This window comes from Syngnathus scovelli, chromosome 13, assembly GCF_024217435.2.
Source record: "Syngnathus scovelli strain Florida chromosome 13, RoL_Ssco_1.2, whole genome shotgun sequence".
NCBI lineage: Eukaryota > Metazoa > Chordata > Actinopteri > Syngnathiformes > Syngnathidae > Syngnathus > Syngnathus scovelli.
The window spans coordinates 9883795-9909266 of NC_090859.1; the positions used below are offsets into that span (position 1 = coordinate 9883795).

Genomic DNA, 25472 nt, shown 5'->3' on the forward strand with positions numbered 1-25472 from the left:
TCTATTTTAATTACAAGTTTATTTATTAGGGATGATGCTCCATATGATAAACAAAAGCGGAAAAGAACATTCACAGTACATTTTCCTATTATGGTGCATTCACGCTTCTAATCCAAATAGCTTCACAAATGTCGCATTAGAAAAATACTTTACGTTTTGGGGGGGTGACAGAGAATGTACATTGGAAATGGCCTTGAAAAATTGATCAGGTTTAGTTTTGGGCAACGAATATTGAGTTAGTACACTAGATATTAGCAACAACTCGACTAGACAGCGGCAAACTGAGGTTTGATGGTTCGACGACACACTAAAGACGAGGAAGGTTACATAAAATCAATATGGAAGTGAATATGGAATGAATCAATATGAAACGTTATTGGTCAAGTGTGTCTGTGTGAGGAGGTAGAAAGAAACATGGTGGTCAAAATGGTGGAAGGGTCCCAAGGGTTAGTACACATCAGCAGGTCATCTACAAAAGACTTGAAATACAGCGACGCCTTTTTGTTGTTCCTCGAACCAGGAAAAATAATGTCAAGCGCTATACACTATACAACAGTTCGACTCGGGTGTACTTGATGTTAATTGTGATGGTACGAATTTAAATAAGGCTGGATTTACACTGCATGGTTCAAGTTAGAAATTTGATTTATTTTTTTTGCTTGTAATTAGGTCAATCCGAACAGGGAAAAAAATTGCACTGAATCAACCGCATTAAAGTGATTCCAAAGTGTAGCACTCCCCCTAGTGGCAGATAAAAGAATCACTGCCCAAGTACAATTCAGTTATATTTTACTTTGAAGTTCAATATTTTTTCAATTTAACCTTCAATAATGGTTTGTTTCCAACGTTTATGTACGATTCATCTTAATGGGAAGATTAAATAAATTTATCACTTGGACCTGCAGTGTAAAATCAGACTAACAGGTCAAAATAAGGGCTTTGATGTGTCATGAATTGCAACCAAATGGGGATGTTCAACAATCTGGCTGTGAGGCAATGACACAAACGCCAGATCACACATTTGTTGGAAACAGATTCAGCTTCCCCACACGTGTGCGCTGAAATATCTGGACGCAAGATCCCATCGGTGTCCATTAAAAAGCTATTCTCCACATTTTTCATGTTTATCTAAGGCATAAATACATCTCATGTTGGTTGTCCAGATTATCATGAATACAGATACAGATGTGTTTTTTTTAAGGTCCATTACGAGGCCCAAATCATAATTCAAGAAGCGACCGTGGCTTCAATAACGTTTTTTCAACATGGTATAAACCTGTAAAAGAAAAGATTGTAGAAAATGGTTTTGATCGTATTGCTTGTTTTTCCTGCTGGTAACAAAACTAAATGGTAAAAATAGATTGTCAGAAAAAACAAAAAATCATATTGGTTATTGATAGGGGGAAAACCACTAATTATTTGTAATCTATTTACTAAAAAGTAATTTCACACATGTAACATGTAATTCACTCTTGCACAATAGGGATCTCATCTATGTGTAGGGCAGACCCTTCCTTCATCTAAATGCTAAAAAAACCGCAACGACACAAATATCATGTGAACGCTAAACGCTGCCATTTGTCTTATTGTAGAGTGTTGACGGGACTGGCGCAAAGATGACGCAATGCCGCCGGGTCTCGATGTGGTTCCCTTTTTTGTGCAAGGGGGGGAGGGGGGAGGCTTTGAGGGGGACAGCGGCTCAGTGAGCCTCACGGACCTTGCCCTGCAGGGCGTCGCACGTCTTCTTGGCGTCGCCCAGCAACATGGCCGTGTTGGGCTTGTAGAAGATGGGGTTGTCCACGGCGGCGTAGCCCACGCCCAGCGAGCGTTTCATCACCACCACCTACGGTAAACGGGAGCGGACACCGTCAAGACGGTAAGCGGCGTCGGCCATTGACGAAGGGGGATGTCACAACGGCGCAGGAGAATTTACGGGGGCTCCTCGTTCCATTGGTTGATTTTTTTTTTTTTTGATAACGAGCAAAAATTTGACTCACAAGACAAAAAGATATTCATCTACTATCGTTCAGTATTGATCCATCCATCCATCATGCACAATACTGAATCATTTCTAAACATGTAAAATTTGCTGAAAGTTAGGAAGGCATGGCAAAAGGCAGACGCACACAGTGAAGCAAGTGATTTGAGTTACGAGCACGGTCATAGAATGGATTGAGCTCTTGAGTCAAGGTAGCGCTGCATGCATTGTATGCTAATTGTAAAGCCCTTCCCGCTCAAGGACTTGCTCACATCTGCTGCATGATTTCTCTCCTGCCGGTTTCATTTTAGGTGCTAATTTAATCCCGTCTATGCCAAAAACACACTTTGTTGCTGTTTTGAGCGGAAAGGTTCAGGGAAGTTTATTCTCCGAAATGGCTTATTCTAGCTTCACTTTGCAGACTGTTTAAAAGCGCTTCCCTAAACAGTGCATGCTCATGTTGCCCCATCTGTGCATGTGTGTGTGGACAGCCTCTTATTTCTCTGTGGTGGAGGCAAGCAGTCATTAGTTTAGGACAGAATTATGATTTTACAATGACTATACTTTTTTTGCGCTGTCATTGTTAGGTGGATTTTTTTGTTTGTTTTGCATGGCGGGCCAACATTTATTTAGTTATAAGCAAGCTTGAGATAAATCGCCGCTTGAGTGAAGTGAGGGGGGTGGCAACACAAAATTACAAGACTCACAAGGAGCGTGCAGCAGATGCTGACACGCAAACATTCACTTAAAGATACACAACACATACTGTAGATGTGTTGAGATTTAGTAATTCCATTAAATTCTCATTTCAACCTTTGAAAATCCTACTATATTACAATGTTGATTTAAGATTAAATTAAAAAAATATTACTATAATATTACAGCTCACAGATTAAGAGGAGTCATATAAATCACAACAGGCAAAGTCAACAAACAGCTTGTACGGCTCATGCAAAGTTATACAAGTTTTGAGACGGCGATGTTACAAGGTTAATGGGCCCATGCTTATTCACATGCTCAGCAAATTGGGTTATCTTTTAAGTTTTTTTTGGGAAAGGCCGCTATTGTCAAAGAGCATCAATCCCAGATTTCGGAGCGGTGCCATTCCACAGGGACGCAGTCACCCCTAATAGGATCAGGATGGGACCGCACCTGGAGCTTTAAACATCTTCTTTCTTGCAACATGAACACGTCTGTTGCTCTTTTATCTATTTGGGGGCCCTCGAATGTTACGACGCAGCGCGCACGTGTGCCAGATGTGTCTTACCTGCTTGGCCTTCCAGACCTCCAGCACGGGCATGCCGGCGATGATGGAGTTCGGGTCTTCCTGGGCGGCGGAGTTTACAGTATCATTGGCGCCGATCACTAGGACCAAGTCGGTCTCTGAAATGACACACAGTGAATTAATAAAGAGGTAGCCAATAGGAATGGGCCAACACATGAGTCTACATGGAAGGTTCTTGAACTTGAAAAGTACTACGCCCATTGCAGGAATTTTGAGCGACTGCCTTGGAAAGAAATTTGGGTAATAATTTCAGTGGTTCTCCAAAGGTTTGGAATTCAAATCTCGGCCCGGCTCATCTTACCAGGAAAGTCTTCATTGATTTCCTCCATCTCCAGGACAATGTCGTAAGGGACGCCGGCTTCAGCCAACAACACGTTGAGCTGACCGGGCATACGGCCGGCGACGGGGTGGATACCGAACCTACAGAAACATCATGCATTCAATTAATATTATCACCATGAAAACAAATTTGAAATAAAAAAATAAAAAATAAAAATCCATGTGAAAAATGGTAAAAGGCAGAATAGCAGTCAAAAATGTGTTTAAAAAACATTTTGTGAATTTTTTTGATCCCCGACACGTCAAGACAGAATTCTGGCTCCCTCAGATTTTTTGGAAATTCAACCTCTCTATAACTCAACAATACTTTTCTTACATTACAACTTGAACATCACCCTTGGCAACACTAAAGAGACAATTGCAGACCTGCCCGAGACTGGAATGAATTACAAAACCACCACGCCAAGGCTTGGTGTGAGAGTGAAAACGATTGAGAGAGACAAAACAAATTGACAATTTACAAATCCAGCCAGAGATTACAAAATGATTTCCCCAACGACAAGAATAAAGCATCCGTGTGGTGTAACGCCAGCCGGCGTTTGTATTGGGATTAACTCATATTAGTTTGGTGATTTTAGGCAGGAGCGGAGTGCACGCGGGCCGGGCCGCAGCATCTGGGACGTATTAGCGGCGGCGGCGGCGGGGGATTGAAAAAGACACTTTGGACGCCAGAGTAAACCTCCAATTGTACAACGCGACGCCGATTAAAAGGGATTACGGTCATTAAAAATTAGAATACGGAGCAAAGTAAAGAGCTCTTTCTTTCCTTCTCTTGAACTTTGAGCGGCCACTTTCTCTCTAATCAAGTACAAATGCTCCAAGTAGCTCGCGAGCAGCAGCTGCCACCACCGCCATCAAACAACGGAGGTGGGATCAATTCCACGTGCTTCCATATCCTTATTCATCCTTTTTGTGTTTTTTGGTCAACTCACTCTATCTGCCCGTCCCCCTTTGAGTTCTTTGCCATCATTCGCAGCACTTGACATTTGACTGGAATTCATTCAGAAGCACGCCGTCCACTTTTGCACACAATTACTCGAGCTTGTTTGTTCAACGTTTGATTTGAACGGAGCACAACACGGGCGGTGCGGTGTTTGCGAGGAGCCAACAACTACAGCGCTAGCGAAGAATGTTAACTTGGGAGAAGGCTAGCCGGGGTGCGGCTCGAGATGTGGAACTTACCGCACGTCCTTGCCAGCATCTTTGAGATTCTTCACCAATTCTGCGATGGGGTACTGGGCCTTGGCAGCACAAAGACCATAACCTACGAGAAAGAGTGAGAAATATTCATTTCAAGTCGTTAGCTGTTCCTAAAACTTGGATATTAATGATTCCGACAAGAGGCGGGTCTATTTATAGCAACAGTAAGATTGGCAGTTAGTGGAGTCCAAACTGTTTTAGCTAAGTATTAAAACCACAGGAACATTTTTGAAGTGGAGTCCTGCAGCTGACCCTCACAGCCCCTCCAAGCGCTCAGCGACGACCCGCTGTGACTGCCTTTTACGATCCCGCAGAACATGCTAATGCGGTTGGGAGAGCAAAGCGTCCACGCAGGTACACTTGAAAAGAAAATGGGCAGCCGGTAACCTTGCTAGCTTCAAAAGAACTCCACCGCCCGTGATCGTATGTTGCCAAATCGCCAATAAATGTTTGAAGGCTTAGTGTTGTTAAAATGCCGCCTGGACTGGTGAGTGACGTGGGTGTCGATGAGAATCGCTATGAAACAGGGATTCCATTTGTGGAAAATCTAAACATTAATACAAAAAAAATATTAAATTGGTCTTTATCAAGCCATAAAAAAACCCACAAACACACACATAGCAAACACGTTAGTGGTGTTTGGAAATCTTATCACAACAACCAATCAGAAACCTTTTTTGGACGGGATAATTAAAGTCGAGAGTTCCCAACACAAGGGGGGAAAAAAAGTAAATTATTGTCCTCTCTTTGCTTCCAACATTCCGTATTTTGGAGGAAAATAAACCTGAAGGGAGATGGGCCAGACAAAGCATGCAAATCACGTTTATTGAGAAATTTCTTAAGGTTTTCCCCAGATGTCAATCAGGTGAGGTGACGGTGCGCTACGATTGGTTAAGTGGAAACATGAGGACGGGCTAAAGAAGGCAGCGCTCGGCAGTCGACTGCTGATTACTGCAGTAGAGAAAATAATCAGCCGTTTGATTACGCGGCGTTATGGCTATTATGACATCAGCAATCGTAAAATCTGGATACTTTGCATTGCAGCGGAATAGAGGTCAACAGCTGAATGCACAAAAGCATCAATAAAACTTTTTACTGATAGCCTCAATGACCTCAAACTAATGTGACAGTCCAAGTATCTTATCTTTGACAGGCTTTATTATGATTCTTCTAAATTCTCATGTTTTGACTTTTACAAATATTCCCTGGACTTCTTTTTTTTTTATTTGTTGAAAAGACGGATAAAAAGAAATCAAAACATTTTTTTTTCCGCCACTCGGTCCAACTTTATTCTGGCTCCCTTTAGGTCAGGCTGTCTGATATGATCATTGTAGTCATCCATTAGTAACAGAAAAGTCAAATATTTGCAATATCATATACACATAAAATTTAGCACAAAATTAATTAGCACGCACTGCATTGCAGATTGTCTATTTATCAGACACGACCACACAAGGGCCTAAGAATGTCTGTTCCTGGCAGGGTAAGTGTGCAATGGGGGGGGGGGGGAGGCCAACCTTGTCAATTATCCTAGCAAAACGGTGATGTAACACGGGTCAACAAAGGGTTAAATAAACAGAACACACACTTTGCAAACCCTGAAGGGGGGGTGGTGACTGGCAAAGTCAAAGTGCCATGTTTTTCTACTTGTGTGTATGTGTGTGTTACCTGGAGTGATAATAATGCTCTGGGCCTCTTTAATCATCTCCACTGTCTGATCAATGTTGACCTCGGTGTGCGTCCCCGTGATCTCCATGGGCTTCCCGGTGCCTGTGGAAGACGTGCCGTAGCCTCCCAAGATCACGTTGGCCAGCGAGCGGTTCATTGCCTGACGGGCAGAATTGCTTTCATTAAAATGATGGCCTCATTTTGGGTCAACTTTATTTATTGTCTTGAAAAAGCACACACGTGAGGTTGAGCTCATTAACAACATGGCCGCTATGGTAACATTAGAGTCCCTCCTGGTGGATGCGGGAGGAACAACAAGTAAATTCCAAACTGTACTGTCGTGTCATGGACTTACCACACACATGATGTATGACAGAATTGCACCGGAAGATCCGATGAGGGCTCCTACGATGGTCAGGAGATTGTTATTGAGCAGGAAACCCTCGGCGCACAAGGCCCATCCCGAGTAGCTGTTCAGCACGGTGATCACCACCGGCATGTCGGCACCCCCGATGGCCGCCGTTAAGGTTACTCCCTGGAGGGGAAACAGAAGAATAGGTCCGGTGATTTTATAAAAAAAAAAAAAAATTAAATGAAATCACTGAAAAGATGATACATGAGATGATAAGAACCTGATTAGAGATAATATCCACCTGATATGATATTTAGCTAAGGCCTCTATGGAGGCCCTAATAAATCCATCGGCAGATGTGTGGATTGGCAAAGAGCTCGTTTGCTAGTCTGCCAATGGAACGTCTTTAATGAGTGAAATATGTTTCGCCTTCTCCGCTAATAATGATCGATTTTAAGGTAGCGAGGAGAACAAAGCTGAAACGCTCCCCAAAGCATCTGCTGCTTATTATAAAACCTCGATGTGCTATCATTACTTCAGTTCACTCGAAACGTTAACGGGTTTTTAGTAATATGATGACAAGGGGAAAAAAAAAAAAAAACGCCACAGGTCAAAAAGGTGTTCAACATTCTGCTGCTAAAAGTTTAAAGTCAACTCCAGCCGAGTTGACTCCTGGGGAAAATTTTCCAAAGGTTAAGCGTGACTTTATAGTGGTGAAGCCCAATATAATTAAAGTCAAGTGCAAGCGGGAGGCTGGCAGTCGCACAAAGTCGACTCTTTTTTGCCACGATGCTTGCCAGACTATTAACAGATTTCTGGGCAGCTACCGATGCCGGTGCAACAGGCCGCTTATTGACTGGCTTCCCTTCGCCCCCTTCCTGATGGAAACACGAAATCAACCTTCTAACACGCGCCGTCCGTCAGCGTTAACAGATTCCGATCCGCGCGCGATGACACGTGGCCGTAAAAATGAATGCTCCGTTGTGCGCTCCAGAGACGTACGCACGTACCATGATGGCGGACAGAGCCGAGACGGAGCCCAGGCAGGTGATGCCTGTGACGTAGCTGGGGTCCAGCATGTAGGGGATCATCCCCCCGATGCTGCCGGCCATCAGAGAAGCGTTGAGGGCGTGGCGGGCGGGGAGAATCAAGGGGGCGCTGTCCAGCATACCTGCGTGATGGGAGAATGAGGATGGAAAATCAAACTTTTGATCTCGGGATAGCAATAATTAATCATTTCTGTTCACTTTTTTTTTCTTCTAATCAAGAATTTTGGCAACCGTGTCATATTTGCACAGGCTTGCCTCCAATTTAAAGAGGCAATGTGTTGACGTCCTGCGAGTAGCGAGGCATAAATGGATTTTATTATTTGGCAGCAAGCAGGAGATGGTGCAAATATTTCAGCGCTAATTAGTTTACTCCATAAACACAAACCAAACAGGGCGAATCCTAGATCAACAGAAAACTTAGATCAACATCAGCCTCGCAGTTAAGAGATCAGCAAACTATCCTTGATTTTTTTTTTTTTTTTTTGTGAGTCATGACACATATTTAGTCAAGTGTCCATCTCCGAGTATGAACTTATTCAAACCTTGCAGTTTGCCGTAAGCCACCAAAGAGCCGCTGAAAGTGACCCCGCCGATGAAGGTGCCCAGGTAGGCCACGATCTTGGTGAGATTGGCCGCGGGGTCCGTGGCAAAGTGCGGGTACTCCACCATGTATTCGGCCACGCAGGTCAGCACGGCGGCCAAGCCCACCAGACTGTGAAAGGCGGCCACCAGCTGGGGTAGGTCGGTGATCTGGATTCGCTTAGCGATGGTCAGCCCTGCAGAGGAGAGAACAACTGATTCAACACACACGGAGATGCAGACGTCATGACGGAGAGCTGCTGGGAAGCCGATGCGGGCTGTTTAGTCTGGCTTTGTTACTGGAACGATTAGCATTTCGATTAAACGATGGCTAATGTAAGTGAAAGCTAATGCATAATTTTGACAAGCTGAACATCCCCCTCCTCCTCCTCCTCCTCCTCGTGTTTGGCAGCAAATGAGACACAGACACTTGTTTGATGATCACAAAGCTCACCCGCACGCCACACACCTGCTTCTTAATCGATCCAAGCCGACAACAAACGCAAGTCCAAAACGAGACACCGCAGACTCACCGGCGGTACCGCCGACGGCCATGGCGGCGCTCATCTGCGCCAGGAGCTCGGGACTCGGCTTGAGCGCGCCCAGGGTGGCGACGATGCCCCCGGTCACTCCCATAATTCCCAAGGCGTTGCCCAGACGGGCTGTGGACTGATTGGAGAGACCCGCCAAGGCGCCGACGCAGCACATTCCGGAGCCCAAGTACATCATCTGGTGAGAGGAGGAGACTTATAATACATTTAAAAAAAAAAAAAAAATCAGTTTTACATGGACGATTCTGCTCAACATCTGGACAAACAAAGTCCACATAAAAAGGATGATTACCTAACTTTTACACACCAGAGATGGACGCAGCAAATTATTCCGGCACGTTCCCAGACGAAAATTGCCCACCTGCTCAATGTTGTATCCCGAATGCAGCGCTGCGGCGTATCCGCCCACAAACAAACCGCCCGGGAGCAGATAGAGGTAGTTGTGCTCCGGGGGATCGGTGGGACGCTTGAACATGTCCAACATCTTCTGAGTCACCAGGAAACCACCTAAGTCAAGACACACAATGTTTACCGAGCATGCCAGAACGGGGTCGCTCAACTTTTCTCATGTTCTGACGTCTTTCTGAAGATGAAACGCAGATGACGGGCAGCTTGACTAGTTTTGCATCAAAACATGGAGAGTTTTTTTTTTTTTTTTTTACTTCCAGGTTCCCATTCAACATTAAGTATTACAGTTATGGGACACATGGCTTAGCTTTAAAAAAAAAAAAAAAAAAAAGCTGCGACCTATTATATACTGTCAGGTTCAGTTGAACGCGCCTCGCTTTACTACGACAGTCGAGGCTTCTCAACCGCGGCGTGACTGCCGTGGCGAATGCTTCCAATCCACGTCCATCACGACCTGTCATACCATGCTGTCTCATGACCATCACGTTTTGTTCACAATTGCCTGCGACAGGGGCAGTAGCGTCACCACAGTGAGATGTGTCTGGATGGAACTTACAGGGAAAATTAAAATAAAGCCACAGTTCAGCCTCAAGAGGAAAACTAAAGGATTATTAGTGACGAGTATTGTGACCATGCCAGGAACAATTTGTTGTTGGAATGGAAAAACAGGCAGAACAGGTGGCTATACAAGAAAGCTCGGTTAGAGGAATATTATTGTATAATTTATATTAAATCTGTCGATCAACCACTTAACTACCTACGCTGATGTTTTATTGGCCGGCGTTTGCTTTAACTGGCGGCGTGAGTTTGTGTAGATGTGCGTGTGTGTGTGTGTGTGTGTGAGGCAGGAAGGGACTCACCAGCTATGTTGACTGAGGAGATGAAGGCGGCGAGCACGGCCAGTGTCTCTGCAGTGCTTGATGGGGCGTAACCACCTCCCATTAGGGACAGGCCACCCACGGCCGTAAGACCTGCACGGGGTGGACATTTGGAATATTAGGCCAGCTATTCAACAATATTAAAAAAAAACAATAACAACAGCAGCAGACAAACAGACACTTTCCATTCTTCTACTTTCCTTTTCCCAGATTTGGAGATTACAGAAAGTCTGCCTGTGCGTTGGGCTCAGGAAGCCTCGATAAGATCAGTCCAATAATGACTAACAGGCACTAAAATGAAACCCACACACAGCAATCTGCATTCAAAAGGACTTCAGCCGGTAACTGGCTTCAACAGTTGGCCTAAGAATTTCTCCTCTAGTGCGATAAGTTAGTCCATTTCTTAAACTGCCATATACGGTACAGTATGTCACTGATCCCTCTTGTTGCAGGTGCTTCTGTCTGATGGCAAAGGATGATACGCTTTCTCATGTTTAACGTTTCCTATCAAACGTCTTTGCAAACAAGTCTGGGAAAAATACAGTATCAACCAAACTCAAAAGTTCAAAAGTGAGCTATTGCGTGTGTGTTTATGGTGCCCGGAACGACGTATTGTGGAGGTCTTTTTCCTGTAACTACAGACGGTCAGTGACTCAGTCAGCGTCATGCCAAAACGCAGTTGGAAAACTGCCATAAAGAAGGTGGGCCAGGGCAAAAGGCGAGCGTTGACGAGAAAAAACAAAAAAAAAAAAAAAAGAAACAGAATTAACCAAATATGATGTGAAATTTCTTCAGCTGTTGACTTCAAATAAAAAAAAAAAAACACAATCAAGGTTACATTGCAGCTTCTTTTTTGTTTGAGTTCTGTCTACACTTTTTATGACCGCTGCATATTTTTCCAATAAAATCTCTCACAAAATCCAGTCACTGAAAACACAGTAAGTATTTCTTTTTGGGTGAAAAATCTTACAAATAGTGAATCTGTGGTGAGTCAGTAAATTTCAGATTCCAACTTTAATGGTTCACATTTCATTTAAAATATTACGTTTACTAAAGACCACACTGGTATTTAAATATTAGTCAGGTTAATTTCACAAAGAATCAAAGGGTAGGAAAAAAAAAAACTCCCTGAGGAGCATAGTATAAGACGAGCTAAGATGCAAACATAAAAGCAGCGCAGTCCTTTGTGGCCAGTAAAAATTTTTAAAGGACGTGAAAAGTGTCGGCGTTCATTCCCACCGAGTCTCGGCGGCCTCGCTCTGATGTCTGGGTGAGTCGCGGCTAAATGAGAAGGAGACCACCCTGACCCCTAAAGATCACCAACTGGTGTGTTACTTCCTACCTCAGCGTGGGGCGGCGGGGTGATCAAAGCGGCGAGAACACACACGTGCACTTACCTCCCCGACCTTTGGACCCCATTGTGTTAAGCATCAGTCAACAACGGCAACACCATCATTTAAGCTTTTATTTGGACTAAAGGACAATTACTTTTTCGTCTACCCGTTTTGTACATAAAAATAAACAACGAACCTGAGATGGCGTTGGTCACGGACATGAGCGGTGAGTGGAGAGCGGGGGTGACGCCCCACACGGTGTGGTATCCCACGATGCCCGCCAAGCCGAAGGTGGTGACCATCTGGGTGAAGGCGGCGTTGGGAGCCGCCAGACCCAAACCCAAGAGTGTAGCAATGCCTGGAACAAAAGGAGGGAAACACTTTCAAATAAAGTAACTAGTAGCTTAGCAGTTTTTTTTCTCATTTCCTGTTGGCATGTGAGAAACCCCCCCCCCCCCCCCCTCAGAAAGTTTATTATCCCAAATGACTCAATTACACATCCGCTCTAATGAGCAGGTAAGCGGCGCCTAACGATCTTGGCCGTCCGGCGGGGGGTCGGTCAATGTGTGATCCGAAATTAAATGCATGTGGAGCGCTCGCACAACCCCGTGGCCTGTGTAGCACGGCGGGGAGCCCCGGCGGCGGCGGTGTCACTTCAAACAAAACAGCGCTTTTATACGGCGCGTTTCCTGACACTAAGAGGGTGCCCGTTTTGGGGTGCAAGTGTGCGAGCGCTCGCTTTAATCTGCCCGTGACACTTGGCACCTCCCGTGCGCATTCCGGCGCTGACCTAAAAGAGCTGATGATTAACCTCCACCTCGTAGCAGACCCTGACCTCCCTTAAAGCTGAGCCGTGAGTCCAATGAGGACAATTAAAGCAAAATTAAGTCCAGAGGGGGAGTCCATGTTGAGACCTCTGGACTTGACACGTTCGGCACACTGACCTCCAGTGTACGCGCTAGCAGAGGTTAGCGTCGCTCTGAAAGGAGTGATTTGGGAAGTCTTCTCGGCCTCCAGCTCCTTGACCGACTTGGTTTTCGGCGGAGCGGCGGTGGGCATGTTGTTGGGCGGAGGTGCCGGGAAGAGGTTCTTTCCGTTCTGAAAATATGAGGTGTGGCAAAAGAGAAAGAAAAGAAGAGTTTGGGTAGGAATGCGGAGGAATGTGGGTTATTGCCAAAAGATATTTATTATCAAGCAATGACTTCAAGTTTTGTTTTCATCTCTGATGACCTCAAATCTATGTAACATTAGACGGAAAAACATCAAAGTAGGCAAACTAATAGTACACATGGTACAATAAGTAATATCTGTTTCGAATGCATCATTTGTAAGATGTGTTCGGTAAATAAATACAGATAAAATAGTCGAGTGCGGTTCATTTGTTTACTGGAAAGACATTTAATAGACTCCGGCCCAAAGCTGATTAAAGCACCAAAAGCTTCCCAACAATATGATGAGGATGGATGACAAAGTGCGGGTGGAAAAAAGATAAGATATGCATCGGCTCTGCCATGACTGCTAATGAAACAGAGGTCATGCGCTAGTTCAAAGCATGTAACTTACACTCGCCGGCCACTACATTAGGTACACATCCACAATTGAATGAGATCCAATATGAGCGCTGCCGTTATTTAGCTAATAATATAGTTTTTAATAGTTCTCTATAATTGCACAAATGTTGGGCACATTTAAACAATCAACTGTTCACACTTAGACAATTTAGAGAATTATTTTATGAAAGTAGTGGGAAAATAGTTTGAAAAAAAAAAAAGGCTAGAATCAGATTAATGAATACAAATGTAAATAATATTTGAAGGTAAACTGTCTGGGATTCATGAACTGTAACGTTCAAGTATGGATGGCTGTTGCAAGGGTGACATCTAGTGGCCATGAGAAGAAAACACTCATGGCTCATGATCTCCCACTACATACTTTACCTGCTACAGTACAGTGGCTACAAATCATTGCTCTAAATCACACGTCAAGTCTTGCAGGAGATGCCAAACAACATTTCGTACCTGCATGACAACGGAGCCTCTGACAACGTGGTCCATGGTCCCAAAGTCAAACTCTTCCTTCACGTCGAGGTAAAAGTTGTCCTTGTCCGGACTGATGGCGCGCACCAGCTTTGTGATGTTGTTGGAGTACAGCGTGCTTGACTGCGTGGGCAAGCGGCTGGGCAGGTCTGTGTACCCAATATGGGTTACACCCTACAAAAAAAACAAAAAATCATACTTATGAGAGATTTTTCCTTACAAGTCGTTTGCAATTACTGAGTAACTCTTTGGCGCACTCACATTGTATACAGACAACTCCCCGGGCACTGTGGTCTCGATGTTCCCCCCGGCCTCAGCAGCCAGGTCCACCACCACCGATCCGTCCTTCATGCTCTCGATCATTGGCTTGGTGATAAGGATGGGGGCCCTCTTACCTGACGGGAAAACAAAATCAAGTTGCAAAATTATGTTCCGTGGTCGGTTTTGCAGAGTCACAAAGTTAGGAGTCCCGGAATAGAGCCCTGGGGGTTTCCGTACATACCGGGAATGAGCGCGGTACTGATGACGATGTCCACCTCCTGACACTGTTTGGCAAACAGCTTCATCTCGGCCTCAATGAACTCTTTTGACATCACTTTTGCGTAGCCACCTTGGCCCTCTCCAGACTCCTTGAAGTCCACCTCCAGTGGCTCGGCACCCAAAGACTTGAACTGGTCCAAAGCATCAGCCCTGCGAAGAAAAATGATCATTATTTATTACAATTTTTTTTTACGTGTGTGTCAAAGATTCATGAAAAAGAAACAAACCTGGTGTCAAAGCCTCGAACGATGGCCCCCATGGCTCTGGCGCTGCCGGCTGCTGCGAGACCAGCCACCCCGCCTCCAATGATTAGCACCTAATTGCATCCAAAATATAAATGGGAAAATGGTTGATCACAGAGTTTGAATGAATATTTATGTATCTGACGCACGGTGTTCAATTGGCTGGGTCACTAAAGAATATCTCAGTGGGTGGAAAATCTGGCTTAAAAAAAATGGAAAATACCCAAAAGTCAATTATCCATGATAAATATAACAAACACACCTTGGCTGGTGGCACCTTGCCGGCCGCAGTGATTTGTCCTGTGAAAAAGCGCCCAAAGCTGTTCGCAGCCAGCACAACAGCCTTGTACCTGAAGAAAAAAAAGGAATGTGCAATACATTATAGGGGGACCTGGATTTATAAGCTCTGATATTTGATTTTAAGATATCATTGTCAATCGAGGACCACTTGTGTTGCAAATACACGATCTAACTGGCTGCCATTGAACCCACCCTGCAATGTTGGCCATGGAGCTCAGAGCATCATAACCCTGAGCTATAGTGACTCGGGGCACTTGGTCCATAGCCAAGACGGTGGCTTTCTTCTGAGACAGCATGTCCATCAGCTCGGGGTTCTGAGCCGGGTAGATGAAGCTGATCAAAGTTGCCGCATCCTTCATCAGCTCCACCTCATGTTTTCCCAAGTCGGGGTTGAAAACAGGAGCACGGACCTAGAACAAGATTATTCGGGAGGGATGAGCTGTCTTCATCACTGATCTTTAATTTCTAGATTAAGAAAAGGCCTACCTTGACCAACACATCAGATGCAAATACGTCTTTGAGGTCTTTAATTGTAGCCCCAGCCTGAGCATATTGCTCATCTTGGAATTTTGAAAACTCTCCCGCGCCGGTTTCCACGACAACATTGAAGCCTTGTTTGATAAGCGCCTGAACACCAGCAGGAGACAACGCCACACGTCGCTCATTTTGGAAAATTTCTTTTGGGACGCCAACTGTAAGTTGCTTGTAGGGAATTCCTGGAGAGGCAAAAAATGCAGGTCCAATATTTTGCATTTATTATCAATTTATTCTTTTATCGATCTGCAGCATTTGACACTACCTGGACTGGCACATCTTCCGAGAGCGTGATTGATCCTGAAGAATCGCACGCATGTGGTTTTGAAAGTGGGGACACTCTGCAGTTTTAAATAGGACGCGCCGCTGAAGATGGGGGCCGAGCAGCCGGCCGCAACCACGCGTAGGAGTGTGGCCATGGTGCACGCACTCACAGCAGCAGGAGGTCAGCAGGGCACACAGCACTCCACCTGGGGAGGAAAGAAAAGCATTGAGCAGCCATCTTTTATTTCATCTTTTTCAATCAAAAGCTGTTACGCAAAATAAAATAAAAACGTTCTAGAATCGCACCAGGCCGGCGTCCAGTTTGTGCATCATGATAATTTAATTGGACATTCGGCTTCTTATTTTCATTGCGATTATTTCACTACACATTATGACTGTTGTTACTTGTCCAACATGACATCATTGGTGTTGACATTTAAATGTCAAATATCCTTCGTTGCAGCACCCAAAACAAAAACAGTCCAATTGTTTTGTTGCTACATTGAATCAGAGTGAGTGTCAAGTTGTCACGTCACGTGACCTATATTGGTCAACTTGATTGCAAATAGGACAAAGGGTCAATATGTTATCAGAGTACAACAGTTAATACAGAATGTAAAACTCTGATATGGTTCCCAATCAAAAGACACAGTAGGGAATGGTTTGATTTAATTGTTTTTTAAATTGTAAATAAGTCATCTATATGACAAAAAGAATGGGGTGGGTTAAACTGCCAATCAGACTGCAGCGCATTGAAGCATATGTTAAAAATTTCAATGTTACAAAACAAATGAAACTACCACGTCAGCAATACCTTCGTGCAATTCTTGTGAAAGTTATTTGTGCTGAGAATGTCACGCATTAAAAATGTTGGAACTACTTCAGTGCGTTTTTATAGTCCAGGGAAATGAAGGATGAGCGCCCCGGATTTTATTTAATATTATGATTGAATGGCTTCCAAATGCCACATTGACAGTGTCATTCAGACGACCCGGGGAGTTAAAAATACAGGTTGGAAAACATGCATTTCCATTAAAATGTCCACGATATCAAGCTCACGCAAGCCACAATAACATCAATCCATTTTAGGGTGGAAGGGAGTAATTTTATTTTATTGTGTATTCTCTAGCCGGTGTGGAGGGAGGGCTAGCTAACCGGAGTTAGCATGCTAGCCGCTGACAAATGCACATCTGCCTCGCTCACAATGGCACAGTATGAAATGAATCAAAACTCAAAACGCCCACACATGTATACGCGTCGGTGCACCGCAACACGAAAGCACGCTTGCAAGTCATCAAAGACAACAGAGATTGACGTCATTTAAGTTTACTGACCTTTGCAGGGGTCTGCGTCTTTTTTTTTTTTTTTTGTTGTGTGGCTGCAGCACAGCCGAACTTTAAGTCGACCCGGAAGATGTCAGCCGAAGGGGCCGGAATATTAATACATAGAGCGATCGAGGATGGACAAACCCGTCTAAATGTGCTGTTTGCACTCTTTTATTTATTTTAATTTTTTTGCAAATGCTAATCCAACATACTGATTTATTTCAATTTGATTGATTCATGTTTATATATTTATTAATATATAAACCATGTATCATTTTTCAAAGTGGAGGACGACACATTATTGCGTTTATATTTAAATAAATACAATAAACAGTATAACATTTCATACAAAAAATATCGAGGGTAATCTTAAATCATTTACTTCAATATCAATTGTCTGAAAATAGAAATCTGAAAATTAATTTCGCCATGCTTCCACTTGGAGGCGCTGTTTTACCGTAAAGCCATTGATGGGTGCAGGATGCGTGGCTCAAGAGCATTGGACAAAAAAAAAAGTTTTAATGTATGTGTCGACATCTTTTCCCAGTTTAGTTGTATGGTACGAAATAAAATGCATGCATATGCACAATTTGAGTGTACAATTTGTCTGACTGTGGTTCGTTTGGTTTTCAACACAAATGTCAATAATAATGGATTTTATGTTAATACAATATAAAGGTCACAAGTGAGTACCGACACTTTTCCCCATGCAGTACAAATCATCTGGACTTGCTTATATGGCTCGAAGAGAGGAATGTATTGTAACGACGTCTGTTTCTTGTTTGAACATTTCTTCCCATTGCCATCTGCAATTGTCTGGCACACCATCTCACTCTGCTTTTCTCCGATCATAATTTTGAAATTAAATCTATGCGATTTAATTGAATCAATTTTATCATTAAAATGCGAATCACAGCACAAACTGTATTCTATATGTCTCCTTTTTATATATAACCATTGTTTTACAATAGGAGGTCGTGTCAGACTTAATTTTTCCTTCCTGCATGGTTTACTTTTGGAGCCTAGGTTAGAAATTGGTGATTGTCCTCAACATTGAGCTGCTCAACCCTTTTCTGCACAACATCTGACCCATATATAGCACTGACGGTTTATTTATGAGGTGTCGACTCCACCTGAAGTAATAGCTCTGGTCACGGGCCAAGCGAGCTGTGCAAAAGTGGAGGTGCGCCAAGTATTGCTGTGATATAAAAATAATTTTTTCTAGTCTATCTTCGTTTTAAAATTAGATTAGACCCCATTTAGAATTTGGCATACACCGTAAAAATAATACAAACATGCAAATATACCGCCCCTAAAAAAACAATAACTGGTTCATGAAGCAAATTTGAAGCTTCATTTTCCCATCACTGCACATTGTTGTTTAAAACACTGCCTCTTTGTGTTGTTCCACTATCTTTTACTTGTAATTATAGAGCCAAATGGATTCCTGCAGGTGAGGTCCACCGTTGTTACGTAACAATACAATAGTATTGTGTATGGTGCTTTAAAGTTAGTGTAGATGATGGTCAAGGTTGTGTGCGTTTGTGTGCGTTTGTGTGTGTGTGTGCGTGCTCGTGGGTGTGTGTCAGGCACAAAAGGCTTTGAAGAAAATTCCAGCCATGTTAACAAGCCGGGGCTCTAATTCAAACCAGGAGTGTATGTGGAGAAAGAGACGAAGGTCTCACTCCTCACTCTGTCTGCAGACTTGAAGGTCTCGTGTCAAGTTTTGTACTTTTGCAATCTTGTTTCCTATTTTTCCCCACCTAAATGAGGACGACTACATTTGCATATTTGTGACCTGGATTCTGGACTTGTTTTAATGTTTCCCATCTTGTTCTAGCAACCAGATGTATTTTACGAGCCAGCTGACCTACCCGTGAGAATGTTTTGCTACTTTTGCACACAATGGCTTCTAGTTGCCGTCATGTGGAGCCTAGCTCCCCCGAGCTCGTTGGCTGCACGACGGAAAAACACTTTGAGCAAGAGTCAGCTGGACCCCAATGTGAAGGATTGGGGCGACTATTCGGACCTCCCCCCAGGAATGGAGCTGGGCTTGGGTGAAGACAGACAACGTGGATACAACAACAGAGAAGATGGAGGATCGTCGTTGAGCTTCACTCCTGAGTTAGATTTCCTTTCTGACTTTGCAGGCAAGCAAAATGAATGAATCCATTCAAGTGCATGATTGGTCTGTTATTGTGAGATTTTTTTTTTTTTTTGGGCCTGCAGGTAAAAAGCGATTGTGGGTAATAACAGCCACTTCCTACAATGACCACTACCTTCGTATGATGGAGAAACAGCTTGAAGACATGGACCAGGTCATTTAATCATAAACCAAAAATGGGCTTTGTGCACCTTGTGACCAAAACGCTTACGTAGAAACTTTTCGGTCTCCTTCAGAAATTGCTCAACTGCCGTCTAGCCGAAAGAGACACTTTCATTGTCACCATCATCCAAAACGCCATGATGGATGGGAGGATCCAGAAGACCACCGTACAAGGAGAGGCCACAGTGGAGACGTTGGACCCTGACACTGTCACCAAGTTGCTGCATTATCTTGAACTCACCCCGGTAAACACTTATTATTCTTTACGAATTATTATATTATATTATATTATATTATATTATATTATATTATATTATATTATATTATGATTAGATAATAATAATAAGAAGAAGAATCATCATCATTATTATTATTATTATTACATGCTGAATTCATCTTTTGATCCGAATCAGGACCAAGCGTTCAACATGTTGGTGCTGAAAAAAAATCTGAGAGTCAGTGAACGCTTCCCCTTTCCGGTTCGAATTGAGGCAGTCTTGGAGGTCATTGATCAGTTGCCCATGAGGAAGTTGGAGAAGATAACCAGAAAAGGATCCAAACTGAGGTTCTGCTTGAACACTGTTCTGCTTTGAAAATAAAATACAGTAATACTTGACCTTTTTATTCAAGGTGTGACAGCACCAAAAAGAAAGTGATGGTGAAAAGGAAAAAGATGAAGAAGAGGATCATTCTGAGTCCACACAAGCAAAGCAACCGGACTTCAGTGGTGACGCTGCAAAGAAAGCCGCCGATGGACAAAAAGGCCGCGCTTAAGAGTCAGATCCAGGATATACTCAACGGCAAGTCGAGGTTTATAATTTGGAAGGAGCCAGCTGGGGGAAGAAAGGAGCCTAGCGCTGGCGGCAAACAGGAAGAGGAAAAAGAGAATACGCAGCGTCCTCCTCATGTGTCAACAGGAAAGGAGGAAGTGAAGAAAGAAAGGTGATTTCAGATTCACTCTCAAATAGGAAAATGCTAACAGAAACAAGGAACTTAGCTTGTTTACACTTTTGACAAGTAACCTTGATGACTTATGACGAATATTCTTCCAAGATGAAATTCTTGAATCCTATTTAATTCGATTGTTTTGCAGGCCAAAAGTAGAGCCGACAAAACCCGCTGAGGAGAGTCAAAATAAAAACGAAGAAAAACAAAAACCCCGAAAAAAGGGCAAAGGGAAAAAAGGAAAGAAAGGCAAAGGAAGGGGCAGAAAGTCCCACAAAGAAGCAAGCGAGGAGGACAAAACCGCCTTGAAAGACTTTCTGGATCATTTCAAGGGGAAGAGAAGGTTGATGGTAAGAATCCCATTTCATCATCACAAATTTTGAAGTGTTCGCATTGACCGATTGGGGATGTTGTATTTTGAAGCTGATATCGACCCCCAGCTTGGACGCGACGCTATTTGCGCAACAGAGCGCCGAGAACGACAAGCGGAGCTGCGAGCTGGCCGTCAGGAAGGTCACCGTGGCGAGCATCGTGGGCAAAGGCAACGATGCCACTCTGGCGTTGCAGCATCATCAACTCGGTAGAAAGCGCCTGGCACATTTACTCGCAAGTATTGCAGGGGTACCTAATGAAGTGTCCGCTCACTGACTGAATTGAAGACTCGGAGTTTCCGTTTGGTGAGCTACCAGAGGAGTCGTCTGATTCGGGCCTCATCTCACTGTTACAATCCCAGCTGGGTTTGTCTTCCCCCGATTTGTTCTCTATGACCGTCACCGACTACGACATGGAGCCCAACGTAAGATAATCCGTGTTAAATTTGGATTCGGGTTGCATCCTTGTTTTTGATGTCTTCCCCTAGAGAGTGTTTGAGGCGCCTCTGTCGAGCCTCGCTTTATTCGACCACATCGACAAGTTTCCCTCGAGACGCCCTGAGATAGACAAAGAAAGGAAAAGTCCTCCATCTTGTGGCGCTGACAAGCAACAATCCGAAGTTGAGAATTCCTTGCTCAGGTAAAAAAAAAAAAAAAAACGCACACGTCAATAAAAATACTAAAATAAAAGCTTATCCTCATTGTTGCAGGTTCGTGTCGAAGAGGAGATTGCTGATCGTCTCGGCTCCGACAGAGGACGACTATTCTTTTCAACAGCAGCTGTCTGCTCTCAACGGGCATGAATGTCACCTTGGTCGGTAACATGCTGCGAATTTTTTTTTTTAAATCTTGTTAATTGTAGTAAGCTACTTTTAATTTAATTTAATTTAATTTAATTTAATTTAATTTAATTTAATTTAATTTAATTTAATTTAATTTAATTTAATTTAATTATTAATTAATTTTATTATTATTATTATTATTATTATTTTTATTTATTAACTAATTTATTTTATTTTATTTTTTACTTTGCTTCCCTCAGGTATCCGCCACTTTGCCATGTTGAAGCTAATCGGGGTCGGAGAAAAAGCCTCAGGGACCGTTGAGCTGTTCCCTCTCAATGGTGCCTGCATTTCCTCTTTTATGGTTGTCATCACATTTCTGGAATCAATATTACCGATTGCCAAATACTGCTCCATAATAATCAGGTCGCAGTCAGAGTGAAGTGGAGCCGCTGTCCCGCATGGCGGTCAACAACCTGCGCGAGCAGCTGAAGATCAGCAAGGACTACTTCAGCATGTTGGTGGTGGGCAAGGATAGCGATGTCAAGGCCTGGTTCCCCTCGCCTATGTGGTCTCTGGAGAGCGTCTACGACCTGGTCGACTCGACCGAGCTGCGTCTGCAGGAGGAGATGCTGCAGAGGCGGCTCGGGATCCTCTGCCCGGATGCGCACGGGAGGGGAGGAGGCGAGGAGGGGGGAGGTTACCACGGTTACGGGGGAGATCATCACCGCTCTCAATGAATTGACCGGAGATTAGAAAATATTTTCAATAAATGCGATAATAGTTGTTTTTAGTCCTTATTTTTTGTTTTAATACTTTAAACAGGGCTTTTTTTTCCTCCCAAACTAAATCTCTTTTTTTTTATAACCTCTTTTCATTTGGAAATCTGCATCGTAAGGAATCTACTGAAAAGTTTTCAAAAGCTACATGCGGGATACAAAAAAAAAAAATTATAATTACGCAAGGCAGTGCTGCCAAATGCTGATTCTGGAACTACATCTGTTCTTGCAAATAATAATAAAACTGTCGAGTGGAATTTTTGACCACCCAAAGTGTTTTTACAAGTCAGAACTCACACAGAGGGAAAAAATACAAGGATGAAATATAGGATGATAATTAAAATAAGTTTTCGTTGCTGGACGCAAAGTTGCCAGTGACAAGCAAATCATGAGATCAGCCCATGAAGATAATACAAAGTGTGACACACACACACACACACTGACACAACACAGAGCGAGTGAGGAAGTAGTCGACACGCACAAGTTGACACTCGCACACTGGCTGCTTTATCGCTCTTTGACGATTCCACTCATGCTCTGTAGTTTCTCTTGGACAGGTGCATACACTGACACACAGACACACACACACACAGACACACACTGAAGCTGCTCCAGTCAGCAGGACTGTTTTCCTCAACATGGTGAGTACCTCAAACTACTTTCTAACCATACGGAACAAATTATTATTAAGCCAGCAGCTAATCAGTGACAAATGCGGAATTTGGCAGGACCGATTTGAGTATCTAAATACCGAATGACATGATTTCACTAAATGTAAAACTTGAGCCGTTTTGTTTTACTTTGTGTGTCTCTTGCTTGTGCAACTTTGGCCATCACCTCTTATCAAAGTGGAAATAGAAATGTTTGCTTCCTCTTTGCTTGGAGCAGAGGACTTGACTCAAAGCGGCTTTATTTCAAAGCAGGGTTCTAAACGTTTCATTTCTATGTAATCATTTGTCATTTTGAGATGTGTATTTTCTTGAAGTGTGTTGCATTAGTCCAAGTGGCACTCGCAACTTTGTGGAGCAACACATGTTGGGTAATTGGGGTGGTGGTTGAGAAACAGGCACGAGACGGAGGGTATTTTTTGATGCCCCGCCTCATCTATATGTTTGATAATTTGACTTTTAATTCAGTTGTCAACTCTTTTTATTCCTCAATAATGCAAGTAGACCACGTTTTTAAATAATAATTTTCCAGATTTATGAAAGCATGGAGGGGATGATTAGCATAATATTATGATTAATTTGTATTAGCCTTGCCTGTCTTGCTGCACATTAGCTTGACAGCTATTTTATTTCCTTCACCTTAAAAAATAACAATACTGAGTTTTGGTGGTCCCCCACAATGCGGAAAAAAAATTCCAATTAAATTCAACCAGTGTAACTGACTTGACAATTATTCACCTAAGATTCATTTTCCCTCTTCATTGTTTGCTTTAATGATTTATAAAGTTGTGCATGAAGTGGAGGTTCCTTTGAAGTGGCCATGTTTTGTTGCTGCCGTTTTATAGCAACGCCGCTGTTGCGTTCGGACCTTAACTCGTATCTGCACTTTGCTTGGTTGTATTTTTGACAACAAAAGAGTCACCTCCTCCATTCTCTTCCAGGAAAAAAAGGCTGACATAAAGGCCATCATGGCTCGCTTTCAAGCCAACGCCGGGAGCTCCGACGAGAGCTCCGCGCCGTCACTAAAACACAAGACGCCCGTCAACGCCACCCTCTCATCTGGTCCCGCCATCCCTTCCAAGAAACCGGTCTTGGAGAGTCTCTCGGGCGGCACTTTAAATCTACCGCCCAAACCGGCCTCCTACCTTAAAAGCACAACTAAAATTGACACCGAGGTGCCGGCGGCTAACAAAATGATACCACTGGCGAGCCGATTCAACAACAGCCTGGAGGAGACTACTAATAAAAAACCTTTCCTTGAAAGAGGGCAAACATCTCTGAAGTCACCCGAAGCTAAGTGGCCTGAAGTTAAAAGTCCCGGAGTGAAGCCCATCCCCAAGCCTCCTCTGAGCACGAGCCTTTCGAACCCCAGACTTCCAGGTCCTAAACCGCCTCCGGCAGCATCTAAACCGACCTGGCTTAAAGAGGAGAGCAGCGAAGGCTCGCCGGGTTTAAACCCGGCGCCGCCCAAAGAGCCTCCTCTGCCCCGCAAACCCAACAGCAGCATCATCAAGTTACGGCAGCAGAGCGAGTCCGACAAACCTTCGCTGCCGGCAAACATCGAGACTTTCAAAAACAAACCCGAGAGTGACCTCAACGTGGACGCCAAAGCGCCTCTCAATCCCGCCGTCCCTCCACCGAAACCCCCGACGAGTAAAAAGCCCAGTTTGAGAATTCCGCCCAGTGCCTCTATTCAGAACACTAATATTGATTCGGAACCCAAACGCAAGCCGCTCCCAAACGTGCTCACATCGGGCCCTGCGCCTGTCAAACCAAAACGACCGCCCAAAGTAGACTTGAGCGGCTTTCGAATAGCAGCCGTGATCTTTAATGGTAAGTTGCACTATTTGCCTACGCAACTGCAAACTCTAATAACAACTAATACTCAAATTCAATTATTCATCATTCCTGATAATATAAATAATATATAATAATAATACAAAATGTCTTAACAGCCGCATTAGAGTCACGTATCGACTTCCTCTATTTGACCAGTCGAGTTCACAGTCCATTTTCTCTCTCTTGGCTCCGCCCCCACAGGCTAAGCGCATAGGGAAGTTGTATAGAAGGAAGCAGGGAGAGTTTTGAGCGAGAGCTCTGCTCTTTATAGACGGATGAGATAACATCTTTTTGTTTTCCTCTATATACAATGACATGTATATGTATTTATTTATTTTTTTAGATAATAACGTCGTCAACAAACCAGTGCCCCCACCTCCCTTAACGCTTGGCACAAATCGGCCTGAGCTGCCTCAAAGTGCACTTCCAAGTCTGCCTCCACGACCTTTGGGAACCATGTAATGCACACACACACACACACACACACACATGTCAAGCAAGGTTAAATTTTACACTTGTACCTTGCAGTGTGCGGGAAGAATCGTATGACGATGTTGATGCTGTGCAGATCAACTCGAACCTTCCTCCTCCTCTGCCGCCATCCATAGGTTCGGTTGACACTAGAGCACAAAAAATATGTCAAGATGATGTGCACAATAATAAAGCTGATTTTATTTTAATTTTTTTGTTCCCTTTAGGTCATCCAAGCCTGAGGCCAAAGGTGACAAATGCACCATTCAACATGTTCACTGTTCTGTAGTTTAACTCAAGGTTTGCTTGTTGTTTTGATTTGCGTCCAGGAAGAAGACGATGACAACAGCGGCGATATGTACGAGCCTCTTGATGAAGAGGCGTGGTAAGAGAATGGAGAAGTCGGACTTTTTTTGGGTTATTTATTTT

The 25472-nt window shown here is 43.7% G+C and overlaps 3 protein-coding genes across 6 annotated transcripts in view; 2 read left to right on the forward strand and 1 right to left on the reverse strand.

The window, feature by feature from the left end:
* nnt (nicotinamide nucleotide transhydrogenase) overlaps positions 1 to 25472 on the reverse strand; it is a 27402-nt gene continuing 1930 nt past the window's right edge. The window contains exons 2-23 of one of the 2 annotated variants that reach the window (XM_049738995.1): positions 25094 to 25192; positions 15539 to 15743; positions 15226 to 15455; positions 14932 to 15149; positions 14702 to 14789; positions 14425 to 14513; positions 14160 to 14347; positions 13919 to 14052; positions 13640 to 13831; positions 12566 to 12719; positions 11818 to 11979; positions 10270 to 10380; positions 9363 to 9508; positions 8984 to 9179; positions 8414 to 8647; positions 7833 to 7993; positions 6826 to 7005; positions 6471 to 6630; positions 4785 to 4866; positions 3565 to 3683; positions 3246 to 3361; positions 1 to 1843 (exon numbers count right to left, since the gene is read on the reverse strand). In XM_049738995.1, coding sequence (XP_049594952.1) covers positions 1700 to 1843; positions 3246 to 3361; positions 3565 to 3683; positions 4785 to 4866; positions 6471 to 6630; positions 6826 to 7005; positions 7833 to 7993; positions 8414 to 8647; positions 8984 to 9179; positions 9363 to 9508; positions 10270 to 10380; positions 11818 to 11979; positions 12566 to 12719; positions 13640 to 13831; positions 13919 to 14052; positions 14160 to 14347; positions 14425 to 14513; positions 14702 to 14789; positions 14932 to 15149; positions 15226 to 15455; positions 15539 to 15692 — 3258 coding nt within the window. In that variant the 5' untranslated portion in view covers positions 15693 to 15743; positions 25094 to 25192 and the 3' untranslated portion in view covers positions 1 to 1699. Of the gene's footprint in view, positions 1844 to 3245; positions 3362 to 3564; positions 3684 to 4784; positions 4867 to 6470; positions 6631 to 6825; positions 7006 to 7832; positions 7994 to 8413; positions 8648 to 8983; positions 9180 to 9362; positions 9509 to 10269; positions 10381 to 11817; positions 11980 to 12565; positions 12720 to 13639; positions 13832 to 13918; positions 14053 to 14159; positions 14348 to 14424; positions 14514 to 14701; positions 14790 to 14931; positions 15150 to 15225; positions 15456 to 15538; positions 15744 to 16871; positions 16988 to 25093; positions 25193 to 25472 lie in introns of those variants that run through there. The other variant, XM_049738994.1, reaches the window with a different exon arrangement.
* On the forward strand, positions 18490 to 22707 carry ccdc80l2 (coiled-coil domain containing 80 like 2). The gene is made up of 12 exons (XM_049739045.2): positions 18490 to 19012; positions 19092 to 19180; positions 19263 to 19433; positions 19602 to 19753; positions 19819 to 20130; positions 20282 to 20483; positions 20557 to 20713; positions 20793 to 20929; positions 20993 to 21144; positions 21215 to 21318; positions 21547 to 21627; positions 21713 to 22707. Exons 1-12 carry the CDS (start codon positions 18745 to 18747, stop codon positions 22024 to 22026), a joined length of 2139 nt encoding a protein of 712 aa, XP_049595002.1. The 5' UTR covers positions 18490 to 18744; the 3' UTR covers positions 22027 to 22707.
* fyb1b (FYN binding protein 1 b) overlaps positions 22556 to 25472 on the forward strand; it is a 5953-nt gene continuing 3036 nt past the window's right edge. For 2 of the 3 annotated variants that reach the window (XM_049739030.1, XM_049739032.2), the window contains exons 1-6: positions 23018 to 23104; positions 23675 to 24566; positions 24916 to 25030; positions 25101 to 25180; positions 25271 to 25293; positions 25373 to 25428. In XM_049739030.1, the coding sequence (XP_049594987.1) occupies positions 23033 to 23104; positions 23675 to 24566; positions 24916 to 25030; positions 25101 to 25180; positions 25271 to 25293; positions 25373 to 25428 (1238 nt within the window). In that variant the 5' untranslated portion in view covers positions 23018 to 23032. Of the gene's footprint in view, positions 22707 to 23017; positions 23105 to 23674; positions 24567 to 24915; positions 25031 to 25100; positions 25181 to 25270; positions 25294 to 25372; positions 25429 to 25472 lie in introns of those variants that run through there. The other variant, XM_049739031.2, reaches the window with a different exon arrangement.